This window comes from Dermacentor andersoni, chromosome 4, assembly GCF_023375885.2.
Source record: "Dermacentor andersoni chromosome 4, qqDerAnde1_hic_scaffold, whole genome shotgun sequence".
Lineage (NCBI taxonomy): Eukaryota > Metazoa > Arthropoda > Arachnida > Ixodida > Ixodidae > Dermacentor > Dermacentor andersoni.
The window spans coordinates 143,333,946-143,356,618 of record NC_092817.1 but is presented as its reverse complement, the minus strand read 5'-3'; the positions used below and the strand labels follow the sequence as shown (position 1 = coordinate 143,356,618).

Below are 22,673 nucleotides of genomic sequence, written 5' to 3'. Positions count from 1 at the left end.
GTTGCTGTTCCAGTCACAGAACATCTTGTACCATCTTTGGCATGATTAGTGATGAAAGCCTGCTATGTAACTGCCAGACCAGTTACCTTAGCACACCGCTAATTCCGTGCACGTAGATATTGGTTATGCAACTTCTTGCAAGTTCTGCTATGTCAAACAACACCGATCAGCGATTACAACGGAGCGTGGTTCACATTGTCGATCCATCCAGTCCACGGTCGTCGACTCGGTGGGAAACACCAGGCAGCTGCGTGTATGGGCAAGCTTTGCTTGCATCGCATTGAACATCACACTCGCAGTACTTGGAAAAAATGGAAGGGGTGTCCATCCGACTGAAAGAACAAGACTAGAGGATCACTTTCTTGCTTTCACATGTAATTTGTTACATGCTGTTTAATAGTATATTATTTTGTATACAACAAAAAACTCACAGTGCATTGCCACAAATCAAGAACACTATCTTTTTTTTTTCTTTCCGTATACTACACAATGCTTCTGCTTTTTTTTTGCCTCTTCAACGATAAAGACAAGTATAATACAACATTATTTCTTTTAAGGTTAAGAGACTAATAGACGCCCCTCACATCGTGCTGGCCAAAAAGTTCAACGCGCACATGCACACACGGGGAGGAGATAAACACAGCCTTGGCAGGTGGGGAGAGGGGGAAAGGGGAAGGCGGCGAACATCGCCATCATCACTGTACACGAGGGGCAGAAAAATACATGCACGCGTGGAGGAAAAACAGAACAACCTTCTCGTACAGCGCTAAAACACGTGTGCACGTGGCGGGGAGTTATTTAAAAATGGACACAATGGCCTTGCAAACAATCGCAGCAACAAAAGCAGGCATGACCACTATGTATACAGCATCCTGGCAAAATGAAATTAAAGTAGATGCGTTCAACACGTCCTTCACATAATGGCAGTAGACAGCGGCTACACTCGTTTGACAATTCCACCGCACCTCTCGGGCACCCGGACCACATGCAACGTCTGCTCCACTTCCCTCCATCCACTAGCCCCTGGAAACACGGCCTGCGTGAATCCGCGCATTGACTAACCAGTGCAATTCTCATAAATGACGGATAACAGTGATTGAGCTAAGCCTTCCTACTATGTGCCCAGAGAAATGTGCTCAAATGAAAACTATGCAAAGCATGGCAGAACACAGCCTGGGCACAGTGCCAAGGAAAAGCCAGACGAAAAGTGCGTACCTTAAGTAGAGCAGCACCATTTGCACCCAAGGTTGCAAGAACGCCGCAATGCGACATGTCGAGTTCTGAACAAACCGCCTCGCTCCTAAACGTTAATCGACCGATGAGCTGGTTTATCTGCAACAGACAAGTAAGGCCCACCTGTTGCAAGAGGTGCAAAATTATAACAGAGACGTGGAACAGTTAATGCCACAGTGCATGTGTCAGCTGTCATCACTCGTTTGTGTGCACACGTAAGCCCGAACACATCGATGCACGAGATCGAGAGCCCTGCCAGCGAGAAGTGTTGCCGCTGCCTTCTGCCAGTACTACACCAGTCCACGCACGAGGGCAGAATCGTTTATGCCACGCTGCAGCCGTGACCACTTCAGACATGGTGGGAGATTTAAGAACAATCTCGGCAGACATGTCACTTTATATTCAAACCTGATGTGGCTCAATACTAATCTTGAACATGCTTCTAGCACTCTAACTCATAGTCCAAGCCAACTATTACAATAATGATGGTCGAACCATCACTGCACAACATAATGCATTTGAAGGTGGTGGCCACAAATTGAACTGAGGTTAACGGACAACGATGACAAAAGAGAAACGATGAACTGCCACATCAACAAAGCTGCAATTCCATGCAACAACTGCAGAGCCAAACACAGCGGTGACAGCTGCATCAAGCCTGGCATAAACATACGGCCCCAACGACTGCACTTTCTCCGAAACTCTGTTTGCAATAATCAGCGACATCACAGCAGCTTCAAGCCAAGGTACGCTCGGCAAACAAAGACGATGACAATCGAGATCAGTGGTAACAGCGGAGACCTACGCAGGCAATCTTCAGACAGCGAGCGCTGTACAAAAGAAAAGTGGAGGGGGGCGGGGGGAGTGATCCTTTTCATTTTGTTGACATTCAAACAAGGTCCTGAGATTGTTTTAACCAAAATCCACAACCACCAGCCGAGCGCGCACAGCTTTCTCGGCACACTCACATTGCGGACCATTTCGCAGTGTGCCACACTGTACGGCTGTCGCAATGTGCAGCGCCAACTCCCTTAAACACAGCTCCAAAAAAAAAAAAAAAAACGTAAAAAAAAAGAACATTTCCTAAGCACAGCACTGGCGTCAGAGACTAAGTAGTCTGGCAAGCTTATCTTTTTCAGTGTCTGCACACCATTCGCACATTTAAAAAAGGGGTCGGCACAGCTGTCACGGCAAACAGTGGCAGTTTATGAGTGGGCAGTACAGGTGAACGAGACAACACACCTAAAACATAACCTGGAACTGCAAGACCGCTATTGCTCTCGCACGCAGGCTTTTTCCCAAGTTTTCTTTTACTGAACGCCCTTAAGCTCACTAGTGGCAAGCTGGCCATATGGGCCAATCCTGCCCATGTACCAGTTACACACTTCAAAGCCAAAAAGCAGGCCAATTGAGACCGAGAAGTCGTAAAATACCAAAACAAGGCCACTAAAATGGAAGCCGAGACGAACCCTAGCTGCAGCATGAAGGGAGTAGAAAAAAAGAAACTGTGCTTGCCATGCAAAGCCTAAAACTCTTTTTAAAAGGAGGGATATTCCAAGGGGAGAGAGAGAGAGACTCGTCATGCAGGCCCATCACAAATTACAAAAATATCAATAAAACACTCTGCACGCTAAGTTATGTTTTTTCTCTTAAATCTGTTTAGTCTCAAAGAACACCAGCAGAGAAATAGCATCTTTTTTCCCCCTCGGTCCCAAGTGGGCAACACAAAATGGCCACACATATATGTATATAGATATATATTTCCTCTGTCTTGTCCTCTGTCTTGTGCTTGTATATATATATATATATCTATATAGTATCTTTAACGCAGTAGCAGAATAGTAACAGTCGTTTTTAAGGCCCTAGATGTAGAGAAAAAGGAAATAGCTCCGGCAGCAGCGGACATCTTTGTTTTGAGCTGCTTCTCAAAAATGTTTAGGCAGGCATGTGGACAGTTTTCTTGTTCTCTCTTTCCCGTAATTTTTTTTTCTCTCTCTCTCCTGTCTGTGCACTCTGAAAGAATGCCGCAACAAAGACGCTACCACGTCCCCAGGGTAACAAAAAACGCTACTACGCCCAAGTAACCAACTGCGTCTAGATGACAGCCCAACTGGAAGAGATTTACAATAAAAGCCACCCGGAAAAAACAAAAACGAGCACCTTGGTCAGGGCTGAACCATGTGAAGGAAAGACACCACTTGTACTCTTGTCACAGCATGACTATTATATAAGCTTGGTAAGTCTTTCTTTTTTTTTTTTCTTCTCTCGTCATTTCGCTCGTATAAGCCTTTCCCTCAAAAAAGTGCCCCTCCTCTGCCCCTTCATAAACATATATAAATGACTATGTATCTAATATATATATATATATATATATTTTTATGTATATTGATTCATATAATATTTACTAGAAAAAGAAAGGGAAGGAAGAGAGAGAGCAAGTGGAAAAAGAAAAACAACCACTGACAACAGCACGGCAGAACACCACCCCTCGTGCACAGCACTCATTTGCTGCCCCCCCCCCCCTTTTTTTCTCTCTCTCTCTATATATATATATATCTCTTTTTCAACATAGAGGGTGCGCTCACTTGGCTCCCCCACCCAGACCACAGTGCTTCTGGTTAAGAGAAAAAGGCACACGACAAAATTATCCAACGCCATTTCCTTTTTTCATCTTTTTTTTACGCTCGAGCTATCTGCCTGGTATTTCATTTTTTTTTTTTCTTCTTAAGTTGAGACTCCTGCCTGAGAAAACCATCACAGCGTTATGCCAAGCAGCCTGAAAAACATCCAAGCGCCCAGTTCGCAATAAAGGTACGCAGGGTGCCGGGGTAGCCACATGCATATCTACTTCCCGTTTGCAGCTGAGTATCAGCGCAGGGCCTCTTGCGAGTGAGCATCACTTACACAGTTAGAGACAGGCAGAGGAGAAGAAAAAGGTGAAACAAACGTTACCAGCGCCCTCTGCCGTCCAGCAACCATTCCCGGCAATGCGCACCCTTAAGTGAAAATGCCCGTAGGTACCTCCAAGTCGAGCGGTGCACCTATAGTCGCATTCAACATCATGTGCCCCGCAGGAAGCCAAGCTTCCTTTCACCTGTCAAACACTGCAAACCAAAACCTCGCACCGTAATGTGAAACACAGCAGCGATTCTCCGTGCACATGCGGGGTGTCAAAACTGCGACCGTCCTGGCACTCAAATTTGCACTCGGCACCGCAGAAGGAACGGCTTTTTCTCTGCCTCCATTGGATGAGCAAGCACTCTTCCCCCTGAGCATGGGAACCCACACAGTAAAACCATTTACACAACGGGAAGCTACGCGAGACATCATGCAGCTTCCGTCAACACGCACTTTTTTTTTTATGAACTACAAAGCCAGTGCACATGGCAAGGGAAACATCAAAAAACAAACCCTCACGACCAACTACAAACGTCAAGAACCCCATCCACGCACCCTGCACCACCCGCTGCAGTCATTAAACAGCCGTCAATCTCTTCTGCCGAAAAGTGGAGGACAACAGATGAAGTGTGCCCCCCCTTCTAGTGGCAATTTGTACACGAGGCATGATGGAGCAGGAAAGAAAAGAAATGTGAGGCCAGAGGAAGTGGGGCACAACAAATAGGATTATGAGGATCAGGGGAAGAAAAAATCTGCACGAGATGACGCCACACTCAACGCGTGGCCAGTGAGGTAGACGGCCCCACTTCCTCGGGGAGTGCAATTGTGTTTAGATTGTGGGTGGTGATAGTAACACTATGTGTGTATGGGCCAGATTGTATTAGCAAGTGGCAATGCAAAACACGTCCTCAACTAAGAAAGCAGACGCTGCGACGGAAAGGGGAAAAAAAAAGGAAAGGCGGGGAAAGAATAAACGGGTGAGAACAGTGCAAGAACAATGCAACAACAATGGAACGACTACCATGCAACAAATCCCAGCCCGCTCTTTCATTCGTAAAGGAAACAAAGAAAGACTCTCTTGCAACACCTGCCTCCGCCGAACGAAACGCTGCGCTTCACAAAACCTCCTCCCTTGGGTGCATTTTTTTTCCTTTGCCATCACAGAATCCTTTGCCAACAGTACTACTACTCAATGACAACGCACTGCCAGCCAAAAAACAACATCCATCCGTTCACCAAGCCCTTCTTCTCCTCTTCACCCCCCCCCCCCCCCCACCTTTAAAAAAATTTAAAGAAACAACGAAGGTTGCTGCGAAATGGGGAAAGTGCTGTAGAAATGACAAACCCATTAAGAAAATATGACGGACTGCGCTTGCTTTGCTCACACAACGAAGATTAGCAGGTAAGACAGGAAGAAAGGTTTGTCTTTGTCATGACTGCTACCACCACAATCTGGTTTGAAGGCAGGACAGCCGAGAAAGCAGATGAGCTCTGCCACGAGTCCCGATGACCTGCTAAGAGGTTAAGGAAAGCACCATGCACAGGAAAATCACAAGTGCAAAGGAATCCATTGAGGGAGAGAGAGAGAGACAGAGCAGCCAAATGCACACAGGGTGTGCGATTCAACAATAACAAAAAACAGGGACTTTTTCTTATTAGAGGGGAGGGGAGGAAAAAGGTGAGAGAACAACCCTACACAAAGAAGACTGTACACGCTAAGCGGGGGGGGCAATAGAATGTTAGAGAAAACAAATAATAAATTGGCTCTGAAAGCAGGGCTGAGCAAACAAAAACAACTCTTAGTAGTAAACAAGTGCCACTGCAGGAGCAAGAAAGGTGAGGCTGAGTGCAGTTATGAAGAGGAGGGGAAAGAAAAAAAGGAAAAACCACATAGTCATCGTCGTCCATAACAGTCACTGCGTGTAGTGGTGAGGGCAGGAGAAAAGGAAAACAATAAAAAACACTGTTCCCTAAACTACACTTGCAGCAGCAGCAAAAATAAAGAAAAGCAGTCTTGTGTCATCACACTGCTGAGGATGGGCACACGCACGGCGTTGCTTTACACCTATGTACAGAAAAAAAATATAGGAGGAGCGGTGGGCTCGAGAACAATCCTCCTCACCACAGCAGTTCCGGTCTCCGAAAGAGAGAGTCATGTCGCATAACACCGCCGCCGTCATGGTCAGTTTCTTTATCACATACACGCACACACACACATACACGCACTGGCGGCGGAACAGGAGGAGGAGGAACAACAAGAACAAGAACGACACCGCACTCCCGCCAAGGGGCGTTCCGGCACTACTCCACGGCACACACTGGTGTCCCACTGGCAGGCGCCGTTGTTGCAGCGGGGGGCGAAGAGCAGTTCACAGCGGCAACCACAACAAACAAAAGTCGCTGTCCTGCTGACGTACTTTTCTCCCCCAACCACCACTGGCCACCACACCACCGTCACTGCAGAGTGAGAGCTGGCCGGTGCTCGCAGTACAGCACACATCCACACAACACACGCGCACACACAAGAGGGAGAGACGCCCTCATCCGCCGGCTGGGCCATGCCGAGCAGTTGTCGGCAGCCAGCGGTGTGCGGGGTCTTCTCCGGGCAGCTGACCCTAGGTGGGCTCCGAGAGCAGTTGCTGCAGCAAACTCTTGCGCTGGTCACTACTGGGCTTGTCGTCAACCTAGGCAGGGGCAGGCAGGGGACACATGTTGAAAGGGCCCCGGCAGCACTGTTTGAGCTCAATAAATACAAATCACACCAGACGCGAGACAATGGTCACGTGAACACTTGGGCCAAATGTTACTCCCTTCTAGCGAGAACATATAATGTCACTGTAAAAGGACAGTCATGCTTTCCTGCGACTTGGTCAAAACCCCACCACTGAAACTGCGCAAGATGACGCAATGGCACCCTCGTACAACTATTGGCTGAAGGCATGAAAACGTCATGATTATTAATAACTTTATGAACAGTCACAAAAGCACCTGCAACAGTAAAAATGTTCCCGATACTTTCTTCATTTTATGAAGCGCCACTGAATTAAAATAAAAATTCAGCTTTGCAATTCTGTTATTCAGTGGCCCATCATTGGCTCAAGTTGTGCCTTCTCCTCCGCAGCACAAGATTGTGGCGTTGCTGAAGTTTTGCTGATGCTACCGCATGGAGCATGAGCCTCCTATGCAGACACTGTGTGTAGAACTTGTGCACACATCAAGCCACACGAGCGCAAGTAGATGCGCAGCGCTAACATGTCGTTTGTTGTGCTTGCCAGTTGTGGCCCAAAGAATTAATACAGTTAAACCTCGATATAACGAAGTATTTAACTTTTCGTAACTTCTTGTCAATAGAACACCATTTATGTAGAACCTCAATACAACAAAGTGTGTTTGTATGCGATTTCAGTATAACGAAATTTCACTGCTGCCGCCAGGGAATGCAGAGACAATAAATGGAAACTTCTGCCGAGGACGCAGACGGTCAACTGACTGAATTACAAACAGCTGCTTGCAAATGCGCCTCTCAAATCGCCGGCGGGGCGACCACCGAAAAAGAGCCGCACATTATGTTTCATATAATGTCCAAGTGCGATAAGCTCATATTGGACCCCGGCATTGTGCACTTTAGGTGCGAGTGAAAGCGCGTGACCGTGAGACAGGAAAGATGGTGGCTTCATGAGTGCCGCCTTCTCGCGCGAGCAAAGGAAAAGAGGGGGGAAGGGAGCAAGCTCGTGGTAACACTATCAAGCACGTCCGAGGGAGTGGGAGGGTAAGTTCGCATACATCTCGATTTTTGGGGCATCTTGGACGTGGCTGATCATGGCTGAAAGCGCGGCTGAGCGCATACGCTGCTGCACACCCTGCTTAAGAGGTAATCTGGCCTGTTTGCCAAGAGTGGGCATGCAGAGAGGGTGCAGCACTTTATAAGCTCTCTTCCTGAGCGTTTAGTATTGAAGATTGTGTAATCTCGAGCTTCGATTACCCGTTGTAGCTAGAGGCCAGAGGAAGCATTCGCTCACTGCTGCTGGCGCTTTTCCGGATAGCGTCGTCCCGGTGCGGGCGACGCTATCAGCTGCGGAGGAGGAGTGCACGTGAAGGTGTGGTTGGTTTCTCTTAATTCGTACTGCCACTGTGAAGATATCGTCGACATACGTGGCATGAAGCCATATCATTCATCGCGGACTCCTGAACTTATCAAAATTAATTGTTTGCTCATTCAAATGTGCTTTTTCCGATTGTCCGATAATTCGGAAAATTCTGCGGCCCCTTTCTGTATAGTAAGCATAGATCGACGACTGTGCTTATCTGCACAAAAAGTTGAATTTCAATACAACAAAGCAAACTGCAGATTTCACCGACTCCGTTATATCGGCGTTTACCCGTATAACCAACTCTAGAGGAAAAGCTCCCCATGGTGCCCATGCATTGAAATCGTTAACTGCAAGAATGCCCTATTTTGCTACAGTATGCTGACGAGATGCGATTCAAAGATGTTACACATGCCTTTGTGCCATGCACCCAGCAAGGCCTGCCTTTGCAGCATAGGGGAAAGAAGAAATGAAACGAAAGAAAAAGAAGAAGGAGAACCACGAGCCGCTTTGGTACAGAGCCGGCTCGGCATAACTTTGATGCATCGCATCACCAGCCTTACACACTCCTCTCCAATCTCCCTTCCACCTTCTCGCCGACGTCCACGGGTGAAGGGCAGTTGTGAGAGGGGCCACAAAGGGGTGCGCAGCACAAATGCAGGTGTGGCGATGCAACTGGTGTTTTGTTTTCTTCCTTTTCTGGATTTTGCACTCCTTTTTGTTTTGGCAGAGACACTCAGGAGCCAGATTTATTTGTTCTAACGTATAATGCGGCACGGGAACATTTAAGTAAGCAGTTTTATTAAGTAGTTTTGTTTAAGTAAGCAGTTACTAATCGCTCAAAGGGCGACCACTTGTTTCTCATTCGTTTAGCACTCACAGGGGTGCACATAAGAAGGGTGCCGCCGTGCATGCATTTCCGTTTCTTTTTCTCTTCTTTTCTTTCTTTCTTTCTTTCTTTTTTTTTGAGACTGGCGAAAACTAAGTGCCTCTGGTTGGCGATAAGATAAAGAGTAACGGAAGTTTGTTCCACGTTTTGCTTTTTTGACGGGCACACAACCACACAGTTTTCTTGAGTGCACACACTGCGCAGTTCGATTGCGCTATGTATGAAAATATTAGTGCAAGAGCAGGAAAATTTGAAACTTGCAAAGTATTCTCGTGTGCGCATTTTCAAAGCCTTGAACTATGTGTCTAACAAACATCAAGTTTTTAATTCTTATAAGTTTATTTCCTTCTTTATTGTTGTTATTCATGAATGAAGAGTACATATACACCGACGCAAAGTATTTTTTTCTCACTTTACGGTCACCCTAGAAAAATTGCGGTGAATTTTTTTCGAAACAGGTCCCCAAGAAGAATTGGAATCTGCAATAAAAAAGAAAGTCGACCCTGGGGGGTCGCATACGACGAAGAAAATCAACCCCGAAAGGGTTAAAGTGTGGGGGTTTTGGCCAAGCCAAGCTTTTTTTTCGCTGCAAAGCTGCGGCGTCCTTGCTCACCCTGGGTGTAGGCTGTGCTGGTGGAGTGTCCGAGGGTGCCAGCATTGGGAAGAGGGGGGATCCAGGCTCCGAAGGTCCGCCCCCCAGCTCCAGCTGAAGGCCCAGGGCTTCGAGGTCTGCGTGAGAGAGGGAGCCCCCGCCACTGCCCCGCACACCGCCCCCCTGTTGCTGCAGAGCCTGCTGCTGCTGAGGCTGTTGCTGCTGCTGTTGTTGCTGCTGCTGCAGTCACAAAACGAAAACAAAAGAAAAAGTCAAGCACCACATCACTGCCAATCAACATTGAGAAACATGCAGCAGAACAGCACACATTTAGGATAGGAGTGCGTATATAGGGACACCGGTTCGCTTGGTCGGGCCGCAGCCATCAAGCAAGTGCAGCAATCCTGTGTGATCACAGTGATCACACAGCTGTGTACTTAGTGAAGGTTCAAAACACATGTACGCATTTTATAGATGTTCTCCAGCCCCACATTGGCGCGGCAAGCCACCACTCAAAATCTACCACTGACCCCTTTGAAGGCCCATGAGAGGGATCACTTCCTTCGCACAGATTGTGAAGCAGAGGAAGCATATTAGCGGACAGTCACTTTCGGAATCACAATGAACACCTGTTCTCAATCACACCCGAAGGTGTGGCATCCTGTGCTGCGGGAACTATCTCAGGCACCATAAACACGTCTACATCGGTGGGATGTGGATTTCCTTATTTTTGTTCCACTTTGTTTCCTTACCGAGCTGCAGATTATGCACTGCGCATGGTATGCAAAAACCGTCGCCCCTTGTCGGTAGAGGTTGATGGAGATCCGGCCATGCCATTTGGAACAAGCGATCAAAAATCAAGATGGCAGCCATGACGCGTTTCCAGTACAGTGCTGCTTGTGTAAACAAACATTGCGGCGGACTCGCAAGCATACTGTGATGGCACTTTATGTCATTTAAGAGGGGATGCAACCTTTGAAAGCCAAGAAATTGTGAAGAACTATTTTCAGAAAACCGAATATTTGAGTTGTACATGCCACCAAATACCTTTTCTGTAATTAAGCCCCGGTACCTAATTATGGGTACCGGGGCTTAGCGGAGAGACAAGAACTAGGAGTCGGATTGCTGATTAATAAGGAAATAGCTGGTAACATACAGGAATTCTATAGCATTAACGAGAGGGTGGCAGGTCTTGTTGTGAAACTTAATAAGAGGTACAAATTGAAGGTAGCACAAGTCTACACCCCTACATCCAGTCATGATGACCAGGAAGTCGAAAGCTTTTATGAAGACGTGGAATCGGCGATGGGTAAAGTCAAAACAAAATACACTATACTGATGGGCGACTTCAATGCCAGGGTAGGCAAGAAGCAGGCTGGAGACAAGTCAGTGGGGGAATATGGCATAGGCTCTAGGAATAGCAGAGGAGAGTTATTAGTAGAGCTTGCAGAACAGAATAATATGCAGATAATGAATACCTTTTTCCGCAAGCGGTTTAGCCGAAAGTGGACGTGGAGGAGCCCGAATGGTGAGACTAGAAATGAAATCGACTTCATACTCTGCACGAACCCTGGCATCATACAAGATGTAGACGTGCTTGGCAAGGTGCGCTGCAGCGACCATAGGATGGTAAGAACTCGAATTAGCCTTGACTTGAGTTGAGAACGGAAGAAACTGGTACATAAGAAGCCGATCAATGAGTTAGCGGTAAGAGGGAAACTAGAGGAATGCCAGATCAAGCTACAGAACAGGTATTCGGCTTTAACACAGGAAGAGGACCTTAGTGTTGAAGCAATGAATGACAATCTTATGGGCATCATTAAGCAGAGTGCAATAGAAGTCGGTGGTAACTCCGTTAGACAGGATACCAGTAAGCTATCGCAGGAGACGAAAGACCTGATCAAGAAACGCCAATGTATGAAAGCCTCTAACCCTACAGCTAGAATAGAACTGGTAGAACTTTCTAAGTTAATCAACAAGCGTAAGACAGCTGACATAAGGAAGTATAATATGGATAGAATTGAACAAGCTCTCAGGAACGGAGGAAGCCTAGAAGCAGTGCAGAAGAAACTAGGAATAGGCAAGAATCAGATGTGTGCATTAAGAGATAAAGCCGGCAATATCGTTACTAATATGGATGAGATACTTCAAGTGGCTGAGGAGTTCTATTGAGATTTATACAGTACCAGTAACACCCATGACGATAAGGTGAGAGAATAGTCTAGAGGAACTTGAAATCCTACAAGTAACGCCGGAAAAGGTAAAGAACGCCTTGGGAGCTATGCAAAGGGGGAAGGCAGCTGGGGAGGATCAGGTAACAGCAGATTTGTTGAAGGATGGTGGGAACACTGTCCTAGAAAGATTGGCCGCCCTATACACACAATGCCTCATGACCTCGAACGTACCGGAATCTTGGAAGAACGCTAACATAATCCTAATCCACAAGAAAAGGGACGCCAAAGACTTGAAAAATTATAGACCGATCAGCTTACTGTCCGTTGCCTACAAAGTATTTACTAAGGTAATCGCAAATAGAATCGGGAATACCTTAGACTTCTGTCAACCAAAGGACCAGGCAGGATTCCGTAAAGGCTACTCAACAATAGACCATATTCACACTATCAATCAGGTGATAGAGAAATGTGCGGAATATAACCAACCCTTATATATAGCCTTCATTGATTATGAGAAAGCGTTCGATTCAATCGAAACCTCAGCAGTCATGAAGGCATTACGGAATCAGGGTGTAGATGAGCCATATAAAAAAAGGAAGTTATATAAAAATGGATAACTTCCAATATAAAATGGAAGTTATCTATAGCGGCTCCACAGCCACCGTAGTCCTCCACAAAGAAAGCAACAAAATCCCAATAAAGAAAGGCGTCAGATAGGGAGATACGATCTCTCCAATGCTATTCACAGCATGTTTACTGGAGGTATTCAGAGACCTGGAGTGGGAAGAATTGTGGATAAAAGTTGATGGAGAATACCTTAGCAACTTGTGATTTGCTGATGATATTGCCTTGCTTAGTAACTCAGAAGACCAATTGCAATGCATGCTCACTGACCTGGAGAGGCAAAGCAGAAGGGTGGGTCTGAAAATTAATCTGCAGAAAACTAAAGTAATGTTTAACAGTCTTGGAAGAGAAAAGCAGTTTACGATAGGTAGCGAGGCACTGGAAGTGGTAAGGGAATACATCTACTTAGGGCATGTAGTGACCACGGATCCGGATCATGAGACTGAAATAACCAGAAGAATAGGAATGGGCTGGGGTGTGTTTGGCAGGCATTCTCAAATCATGAACAGCAGGTTGCCACTATCCCTCAAGAGGAAAGTGTATAACAGCTGTGTGTTATCAGTACTCACGTATGGGGCAGAAACCTGGAGGCTTACGAAAAGAGTTCTGCTGAAATTGAGGACAACGCAACGAGCTATGGAAAGAAGAATGATGGGTGTAACGTTAAGGGATAAGAAAAGAGCAGATTGGGTGAGGGAACAAACGCGGGTAAATGACATCTTAGTTGAAATCAAGAAAAAGAAATGGGCATGGGCCGGACATGTAATGAGGAGGGAAGATAACCGATGGTCATTAAGGGTTACGGACTAGATTCCAAGGGAAGGGAAGCGTAGCAGGGGGCGGCAGAAAGTTAGGTGGGCGGATGACATTAAGACGTTTGCAGGGACAACATGGTCACAATTAGTACATGACCGGGGTAGTTGGAGAAGTATGGGAGAGGCCTTTGCCCTGCAGTGGGCGTAACTAGGCTGATGATGATGATGAATTCATCATGAAACTAACTCAAATGAAATATGTAACTAGCGGCAGCATCGGCAAGCAGGTGCTCGAACACCCTGAACTTTGTATGAGCTCCGTTCCTGAGCAGTCTCACCGACCGACGCCATCTGAGGTTTGTTTTGTTTGTGAATTCTTGCTTTGCAGGCATGGTCCACACACGATTTGCTTACGATTGGGGAGCTCAAGTTCCCCGCATGTGAAATAAGAAGCTGCGATTGGGTAAAGCACACGCTCCACGAGCAAGTGAGGGAATGCATGGCTTCTATTGGCTGCAGAGCGCAACAACATGGTGGTCTTCTCTGATGGTCACCCTGAGTGCCGCTCGCGGCGGCGGTTTGCTTGCTTCATAGTTGCCTTTTGTTATGTGCTCCTCTCCATTTTTTTACTGGTTTTGCGGTCGCTTGCCGCACTTTCTCAAGTCTTCATCGTATTTACGATCTCTCGCCATGCCTTCCTGCTTAAAATACTATAATGTAGCCTGCCCGATCGTTGCGTGGTCAGACATGATGCGTGGAACGAAGCTACACGCATTCGCTCGGTGGTTTGGTACACAGAAACGTTCCATGAAGTTTGTCTGCATGGCGAAGCAGGCCACCAACGACAATTATGTCAACCTTCCGGCGACATAGCTTCTGTTCTAGCGGTACAAGGTAACGATTATGTCGATGCTGCCCGCAACAGGTCAAGCGCACCATCAGTACAAGAAGGTGTCATTGCAAGCGTGCCCGATGTCCCGAGCGCATCAACCTCGGCAATCGCAGCTCGCGCATGGACAAGGCGGGAAAAGAATCCAGGACAAGAAGCAGGAGAGGAAAAAACACGTGCAAGGACACCTCTGGCTTTTCTATGAGCTCATTTTAGGCCTGGAAATGTGCGCGCAACTTTCGAGGGCCATTTTCTCGAGATGAAATTTTCGTCTGGTCTCGCTGTTTAATTCAGCAATATCTCACCAACCGTTTCAATTCAATCGTCAATTCAGTGTGTTTACTTTAAGACAGACGCATATAAAGACTGGTGACAAAAGCATCTGGGCCTGAACTAGCAATTTGCTAAGGGCCCAGATGCATTTGTCACCCGTTTTTATATGCGTCTGTCTTAAAGTAAACACACTGAATTGAAAATTGAATTGAAGCGGTTGGTTGGGCCCTTAGCGATTTGCTAGTTCAGGCCCATGCAATAAGTGCACAACATGAATGTACCCATGCACCAGTAACAAAGCATGAATAAAATGTGAGAACTTTTACATTCATAAAAGAGAGCTTACATAAAACTAACAATGAATAGCAACAATAATAATCATACAATTGAACAATAAATGAAAAATCAAGGGGGGGGGGGGGGTGAGGGAGGGTCGTATGTTTTTTTAACCATCCGCTTATCAGTAGGGATGTGCGATACTCGAGTATCATCGAATCAAATAGTGAATGTTCAAATAATTCTATTAGCAAATCAAATATGCATTAGCGAGTGTTTCAATTCATTTCCAGCACCCAAGCAGCATGGAACGCCCGAGCATGGTGATGACGGGCCACCCTGGCTGACACGGCAGCGAACTTTCCTATGGCTTCCTGTTGGCCGGGTCCACCTCTATCAGTACAATGCTCGTCCGGGTCGACAGAACCCGATCAAAATGATAATGTGACGCAGGCAGAAAGAAGCAGTGCCTATTTCGTAAAGTGAGAGAGCATGTGCGAAGATCGAGCCGATTAGCCGCAGATAGGCATGCAGATCATGAAGCGTACATGGCAACAAACTTTACGCCGCTTCAACTGCCATCAATCTAACCTGCACGCGTGATCTCTGGACCAGTGATCGTTGAGGAGCTGCCCATATGAAAATATTAGTGGCAAGCATTCGGTGACGACTTGCGGCGTGTCATCGCATCAGCTAGCGTCGAAATTTCATCACGGCCACACCGCCAAGGCCATTAGGCCTAATCGGCACCGCTTCATGTGGCATCAGCGACTAAAGTTACAGCTTGGTACCGAATCGATGTACAGTCAAGCCCACTTATAACGGCCCCACTTAAGACGAACGCTCGCTTATCACGAACAAGTCCGGCATGACCATCAAAATATACGTTTAGGGTATGGCGCTCGGTCTCAGCTACAACGAACGCCCGCAAGCCTAGCCGATTGGCTACAGCGAACGCCTTGGTGTCGCGGACCACTTTCCACGTGGCGAGATCCGCCGACCCTGTGCTGTGCACGCTCCGAGAATTGGCTGTCCCGCGGCGTCTCGCCAGAGGCACGGAGGAGCGGCGATGCGGCGAGGGGATCGCCGCGATAACGAGAGAGAGAGAAAAAAAAAATGCCGGCCCAGCACGCATCAGCAACATGAACACACAAATCGAAAGTGCCAGCTCATTCGCCACGGGACCCCACTCGCCATCGTCGACATCAGGGCAGCGGCGAAGTTTTCCACCAATTGACAACGTAGCAGGTGATCACGTGCTTTCATACCCCCTCTTCTACCTTCCCCCCCCCCTTAACGCCGCGCCTCACACCTCACACGACTGCAGGACTGTCTTTTTTTTTACTTGTGGTTGTGCTAGCGTTGTCGGCGTTGTTTCCTACTGGTGTGCTCCCGTGCCTATCCGAGATGGCAGATTCGCCGGCGTCTACTTCGACAGTGAAGCGAAAAGCTTTGGACTTGGCCATGAAACAGTTGATCTTGAAAGACCTTTCCCAAGGCGCAAAAAACCACGAACTGGTGAAAAAGTATGGTTTGTCGAAATCGACAATATCCACGATACTAAAAGAGAAGGACAAAATCTACAAGAGTGCCGCCATGAACTCCGCGACGAGGAAGCGCCTACGGAAAGCCACATATGCAGACGTTGAAGACGCGCTTCTAAAATGGTTCCTTGATACCCGAGCACGCAATGTTCCCATCAGCGGGCCGCTGATGTTGTCCAAAGCAAAGGACTTAGCGTTCCTCCTGGACTTCCCAGATTTTTCTCCTGGCGATGGCTGGCTCCATCGCTTCAAGCTCCGCCACGGAATTATTTTCAAGACCATCAACGGCTAATCGGCATCGGTAAGCGACGAAGACATCAACACGTGGATGTCTAAAAACTTGGCCCGTGTATCAAGTTATGCTGAAAGTGATGTGTATAACGCCGATGAAACGGCGCTATTCTATCAAATGCTGCCTGGCAAAACGCACGCTATGAAGGGTGACACATGTGCTGGCGGCAAGCACAGCAAAGTTCGCATAACTGTGCTTTTGTACACCAACATGGATGGAAGCGATCGATGCTTGCCATTTGTCATCGGTAAATCAAAGAGGCCACGTTGCTTCCGCACATATGTACCAGTGCGTTACAGGCATAACTCGAAGTCGTTGATGACACGCGAGTTGTTCGCGGAATGGCTTATTGACTTTGACAGCAGCATGGCGAAGAAAGGGCGCAAAGTTCTTCTGATTCTCGACAACTGTACCGCCCACCATGCCCAAGCTGTCTTAACGGCAGTTGAGTTGCTTTTTCTGCCACCAAATGTAACTTCAAAAGCGCAACCGCTGGACATGGGTGTAATACGGTCATTTAAAGCGGCCTACAGGCGCCGTGTTGTGCAGCGGATGCTGATTGCAGTTGATCGCCCCGCTGCCAATGTGCCTCTGCAAGTCTCGCAGTACTCGGCGATAGAAATGATCAAAGCGGCGTGGATGTAAGTGACACCCGAATGCATCCGGAATTGTTTTCGCAAGGCCGGCTTCGCTGACGCACCTGAAGCAGGCATTGAAGACACTGAACAAAGCCAGCCTGACGACGACTTGTGGCGACGCGTTGTTGACGCTAACCTGGCCGGCTGCGATCTTGATTGGCAAGATTTTGTTGATGTGGACGACGCTGCTGAAGTTGCAGAGTCGTTTTGCGACGAGACCGCCGTCCGGGAAGTGCGGGCATCAAGCGACGCCGAAGCATCGGACGATGACAACGATCCGTCGGAGCCAGCACTCATAAGCGCGACCACAGCAGTGAGCCATTGAGGCACTTAGAAATCTTGTGTATTTTAAGGCCTTGGGTGACGAACACATCGCAGCTTTGAACAAGCTTGAAACCGCCGTCATTGGGTGTGCTCTGACGAGGCAGACAACGATCACAGATCTTTTTTCTCAATAAATTTTTGTTTTGATTGATGTCAATTTTTGTGTGTGGTCCACATACCACGAACTTCTGGATAGAACGAACGAATTCCGCGTGACGCTCGGGTTCGTTATAAGCGGGCTCAACTGTACATCTATTTGCAGCTGCCGCACAACACTCGAAAAGCCACCAAACTGACTCGCAAATTAATGTATGCGCACGGGATGGCAGCAAATTTGTCCACGGCCGCCACTCTTGTGACATACTGTATGGCGTCCTTTTGTTCCCGATGCCATTCATACACACGCATTGGTCTCTTTTTGACAACTTCAAGCAACCCATCACAAGACTTGCTTTGCATATACACGGTGGGCACAAAAGTGTTGTGGCCAGTTGTACGCATCTGGGCTGTGTCCCTCCAAATTTCAGAATCCTTGACAGATGGCAAGGCACGCCGAACCTGCCAATGAAACGGCGTGGACAGCTCCTGCTCATTGCCATCGGGGCCTGCTATGCGAGGAGCAGTGATCGAGTCACGTGATGCACGTTCCTGTCGTCTGTCGCGCAGATTGGCCTTACAATAACCCACCTGCCCTAAAGTTGGCATAGCCCTTTTGCATTTTGGAAAAAGACTGGAAAGAAAAACTTTCTATGGAATAAAAGGTAGCCATAAAACACAGGTTAACAATTAAACGGATAACTTCATCAGTACTCAGTACAACCGAACATTTCTTTAGTTTCAACGAAAAAAGGCACTTCATGGTATTGAACAGAAATTCCACTGATAAAAAGATATTTTCCAGACCTTCATGTACCATATTTATCCAAATCTAGGTCGATAGTTTTCTTTTTTTTTAATAATCACATACCAAACTCTAGGGTCGGCTTAGATTCGAGGATTTTAAGAAACGCACTAGTTTTTATTTGAAGATGATAACTATGGCGCCTAGATAGCACCATCTAGAGAAGTCAATATCATCGCAGCTACTAGTCGTGCCAGTAGTAGCCAATTGATTACACGAGCGACGTCGCCATTTTGACCTTTGTCGTATTGGCTTGCGGCGTGGTGTTATTGTAACGGCATCAAACAGGTGATGCCACTATAGTTCCGCTTTCAAACGAAAAGTTTCTCCGTCATTCTTCCTGCGGTCGCCCGTTTTTTTTCTTCTGCGTGGGCGTCTGCTACTGTGCTAGCCGCAGAGGCTTCGTCAAACGTTCAAGCCGGGCAGGATTTCAGCATCGACGAGAAAAACGTCCATCATTGGAGGGGGCAACGGGAGACGCTTTTCGCATGTGCCACAATGAGGAGATGACAGCAACAAGGAAGATAATGACGAGGTTAGCACCAATGATGACGCAGAGTGAGCTCGGCATGTTAATATTGAATAAATGCCGTTTCCATTTTGTGAGTGCTGTCCTCACTTTTTTGTTCGACCAACATTCAAGGCAAGTACACCCTGACCTCGGTCATATGAGCATCGGCTTAGAACCGAGACTGGCCTAGATACCAGTAAATACAGTACTTTCTGTGTAGCTAAGTTACTGATAGCTTCTTTCTTACCTTCTTGTTATTCGATGCTTGGAGACTCCCGAGGACGTGCAGCACCGTATTTTATAGCCCAAAATTTGCAAGCATTCAATTTTGTTAAAAAGATTTAATATTGGATATTTAATTCAATAATAGCCTCTTTTTTTTTTTTTTTTTTGATTCAATATTAAATCTGAAATCTACTACCCGGCATTTGCACACCCCCACTTATCGGAACTCCACCGGGTCTTTTTCTTTTTTTTTTTTCTTTCTTTATGTACCTGAATAAATTTCCGTGAACAAGAAAGGCCCGTTTCACATTTTTCTTTTATATTGTTTGTTTTTCTTCTGCTATATGGCGCAGGAAATTTGTGATTTACAATTAAAATTTGACAATTGCAAGTATAATGGACCACATGAAATTCAGTGCTGTGCTAAAATATTTCCGCAAAGAAATTTAAGAAATGGCTCTGTTATGCACTTTGTAGTTTTTCAAATGTTTGTGCTATGAACCTACCCCGAAATTTTCAGACATCTCAAAAATAAAGAAGTTGGTCTTGCAGCGTAGCCTCCCTTTTTGTAGGATAGAAAATGCATTCAAGCACTTTTTGTATGCTGCTAGCGTTACACGTGCAGACAATAGGAGGTCTAATGTTCCCGTAAATTTCGTCCCAGGATTACAGTATAGCGATGTTTCGTTGTCAAGAGATACGAAATTGATTGAACCCTATGGACGTTTGCTGGGGATACGAAAGCATTTTGTCGTGACACTTTTCTTCCCTCTGGCTTTCATCACCACAGGGTTTGACTATTTTCGTATCAGATGAGACTTTGTTATAACACGGTTTACCTGTGTTAGCCCTCCTCTTGGGCGATGTCTATAAGTACGGGAAAAAAACACAAGGAATACTATGCGACACCTGGAGTTGAAAAGATGTTCCACATCAGTCGATATGGTCCCGAGTGGTCGTACCGCCTGACAATCCCAGAGCCGATCTCGTACGCATACAGAAATAACCGAGAAAGTTGATGCAAGGACAGCAGCTACGTTAGCTCAACAGGTAAGAGCATCACACATATCATGCCGAGGATACGGGCTTGGCTCCTACCTACGACAAGTTGTCTTCTTGTCGACTTTTATTTCCCTTTTATTTATTTCTACATTTAAGTTAAATAAAGCAGTTAATTTCCCCCATGCTTTCCCCGACTTAACTGTCTGTGTGCTTCGTGTGGTTGCAAATCAAGGGGCGCGTGGGACCGAAAAATCACAGAAAAATCACTTTCCTGTAAACATTATTTTTGGATTCTACAGTGTCTGATGCAGCATCTCGGAAATTTTCACGCATCTTGGAGCCATATTTTGGTCGTAATGGCGTTTTATATCATGTCAGTGAGCTGTACTTCTACGAACAACTCTACCATAACCGTCTCCAAGTTAAGATATTTTGCCGTGGCCTGGGCAATTGTCCACAATGAATAGGACATTCCTATTCTTCTTTGCCATCTTGCTAGCAATTGCGCAAACGTACTCTTAGAAAAAAGTTGCCATCACGCACACTGCTTTGTTGGCTCGATAGATGACGCCGTTCGGCAGTCGCACATTTCAAAAGCTCCTACATGCGAGTGCTTTGCCAATGACGAGTGGAGGCAACTTTTCACAATTTGTGGCATTGGCTCCGAAAAGAACCGTCATTCTGTGCTTTCGCTGCTTCGCACCTGAGCATGCTTATCCCCTCAGTGCGAAAGGGCGGCTCAGCAACATCTTATTAAACAGAGCTGCCTCATCATCGAAGTTGAAAATATCCTTGTCGACAAAATTCTTTAGCAGTTCGGTGAGCCGGCGGTTACGCCAGCTGTCCGCAGGGGTTGCGTTGACAGTGCCACTTTCACCGTGTACAGGCTTCGACACCACATTTGTTCCGCTTCGTAAAGCGGCCAAACCAGCCGCTGCTGCAGCTGAAATCGGTGCAGCCCAATTGCAAGGCCAGAGCGTCTGCCTTCTCCCTCATCACTGCGGTGGTCACTGGAAGGTTGGCTCCTCTCACATTTGGCAGCCACACCATGAGCGCTGCTTCAACGTCTGGAAACTTTTGAGCCCCGCTTCCGCTGGCTAGAGAAGCTCTGTTGAAATCCGTTGAAGACCTTATGCTTGTTTTTCAGCACCGTTGAAAGCCTAAGACAAGGGACTGCCAAATTCTTGGGCGATGCTGAATTTCGTTCGGCCTCCTTTCTCCAATTTTTTTTTATTAGGGCTGCCTTTCTTTCCAGCGTCAGTGACTGACATTGCTTTGGCAACGCCATCCTCGCCGCACTCATGCTCATGTTGCCTGCACCACACAGTCAACAACAAAATAAAAACCTGTGCCCCGTGTGTTGCGTAGAATAAGATTAAAACGGAAATCACACCTCTGATGGTAAGTCACATGCATTGCACAAAGTGACCGAAACGAACTGTGTCAAGCGTGCTATTTTGCAGGGCCTGCCTCTGCACACAACGTACCACATGGTTGCTTGACAAAGTTGTTACACCGCTAGGTCCGGACTTCACATTCGAGGAGAGCATTTGCTTTGTGTCAGGTGCGGCAGCCTCGCATGAAGCTTCTTTAATGTCAGAGTTTTCGTTCCACTCTCAAGATTTTGAGATACCTCAAATTTGGCCCAAAAACACTTTGAGATAAAGGGCAATAAATACATGGAACTCATGGGAAATGGTTCGGTGCTGCAAAATATTTCGACAGCAGATTTTTCTAGATGTGCAAGCTTGAGTTGGCAAGGTATTACTGTATGCTGTTTCCAACTTTCCCTTTAGCAGGTAAATTTTTATTTGTTTCTATAAACAATAGAAGGTAATTATTATCTTGACAACTACTACGTATATGCAAATATTGTTGCGAGGCAGAGATGAGCACGAATGTTGGTTGGATACTTAGGGGGAACGTGGCAATAAAAAAAATTTTTTTTTATTTATGGGAATAAATTGACATTTGGCATGCAGGTGTGCTTTGTTATGCTGACATCATAACTGAAATCAGTTTTGAGCTATCTATTATAGTTCTTGAGTTAGAACACTTGACATCCTCTAATGGTCATCCCCCAAATTAATTAATTAATTACACATAAATTTGTCAAGATTTTCATACCAGCATGTTCAAGAAAGCCCATTATGTGCAATAAAGCTATTGGTTTATTTTTTAAATGCCGAAATAAGCACAAAAGCTTTTTTTGAGCTTTTCTGTGCATGTTGTCTTACTAACGACCTTTGCAAAAAACTCCTTATAAATTTTTTTATGAGGTGCAGATGAAAATGGACAGCTTTATTGCACTCATCAATGTTTCACGATCAAAGTGCAAAAGACAGAATGATTCTGTCTTCATTCATTGTGAAATTGCACTGGGATTACTGAAAGCAACTGCACAGAAAGTGAAAGCTGAGAAAACAGGGCTCAAAGTTTTATTTGCTGGAAACATCAAAATATTTACTTTGAGCACCTAAAACCCGCCTGGAATGTAGTCCTTTGGCAGTGAGGACACATTTTCTTTACATATTGAGGTAATTTT

General features: G+C 46.3%; 1 protein-coding gene across 11 annotated transcripts in view; it reads right to left on the bottom strand.

Moving 5' to 3' along the window:
• Positions 1–354: 354 nt before the first annotated feature.
• The window catches only part of LOC126537859 (uncharacterized), a 681,751-nt gene continuing 659,432 nt past the window's right edge, over positions 355–22,673 (bottom strand). For all 11 annotated transcript variants that reach the window (XM_055074489.2, XM_055074488.2, XM_055074492.2 and 8 more), the window contains 2 exons: positions 9,722–9,940; positions 355–6,815 (listed from right to left, as the gene is read on the bottom strand). In XM_055074489.2, coding sequence (XP_054930464.1) covers positions 6,747–6,815; positions 9,722–9,940 — 288 coding nt within the window. In that variant the 3' untranslated portion in view covers positions 355–6,746. The remainder of the gene's footprint in view (positions 6,816–9,721; positions 9,941–22,673) is intronic.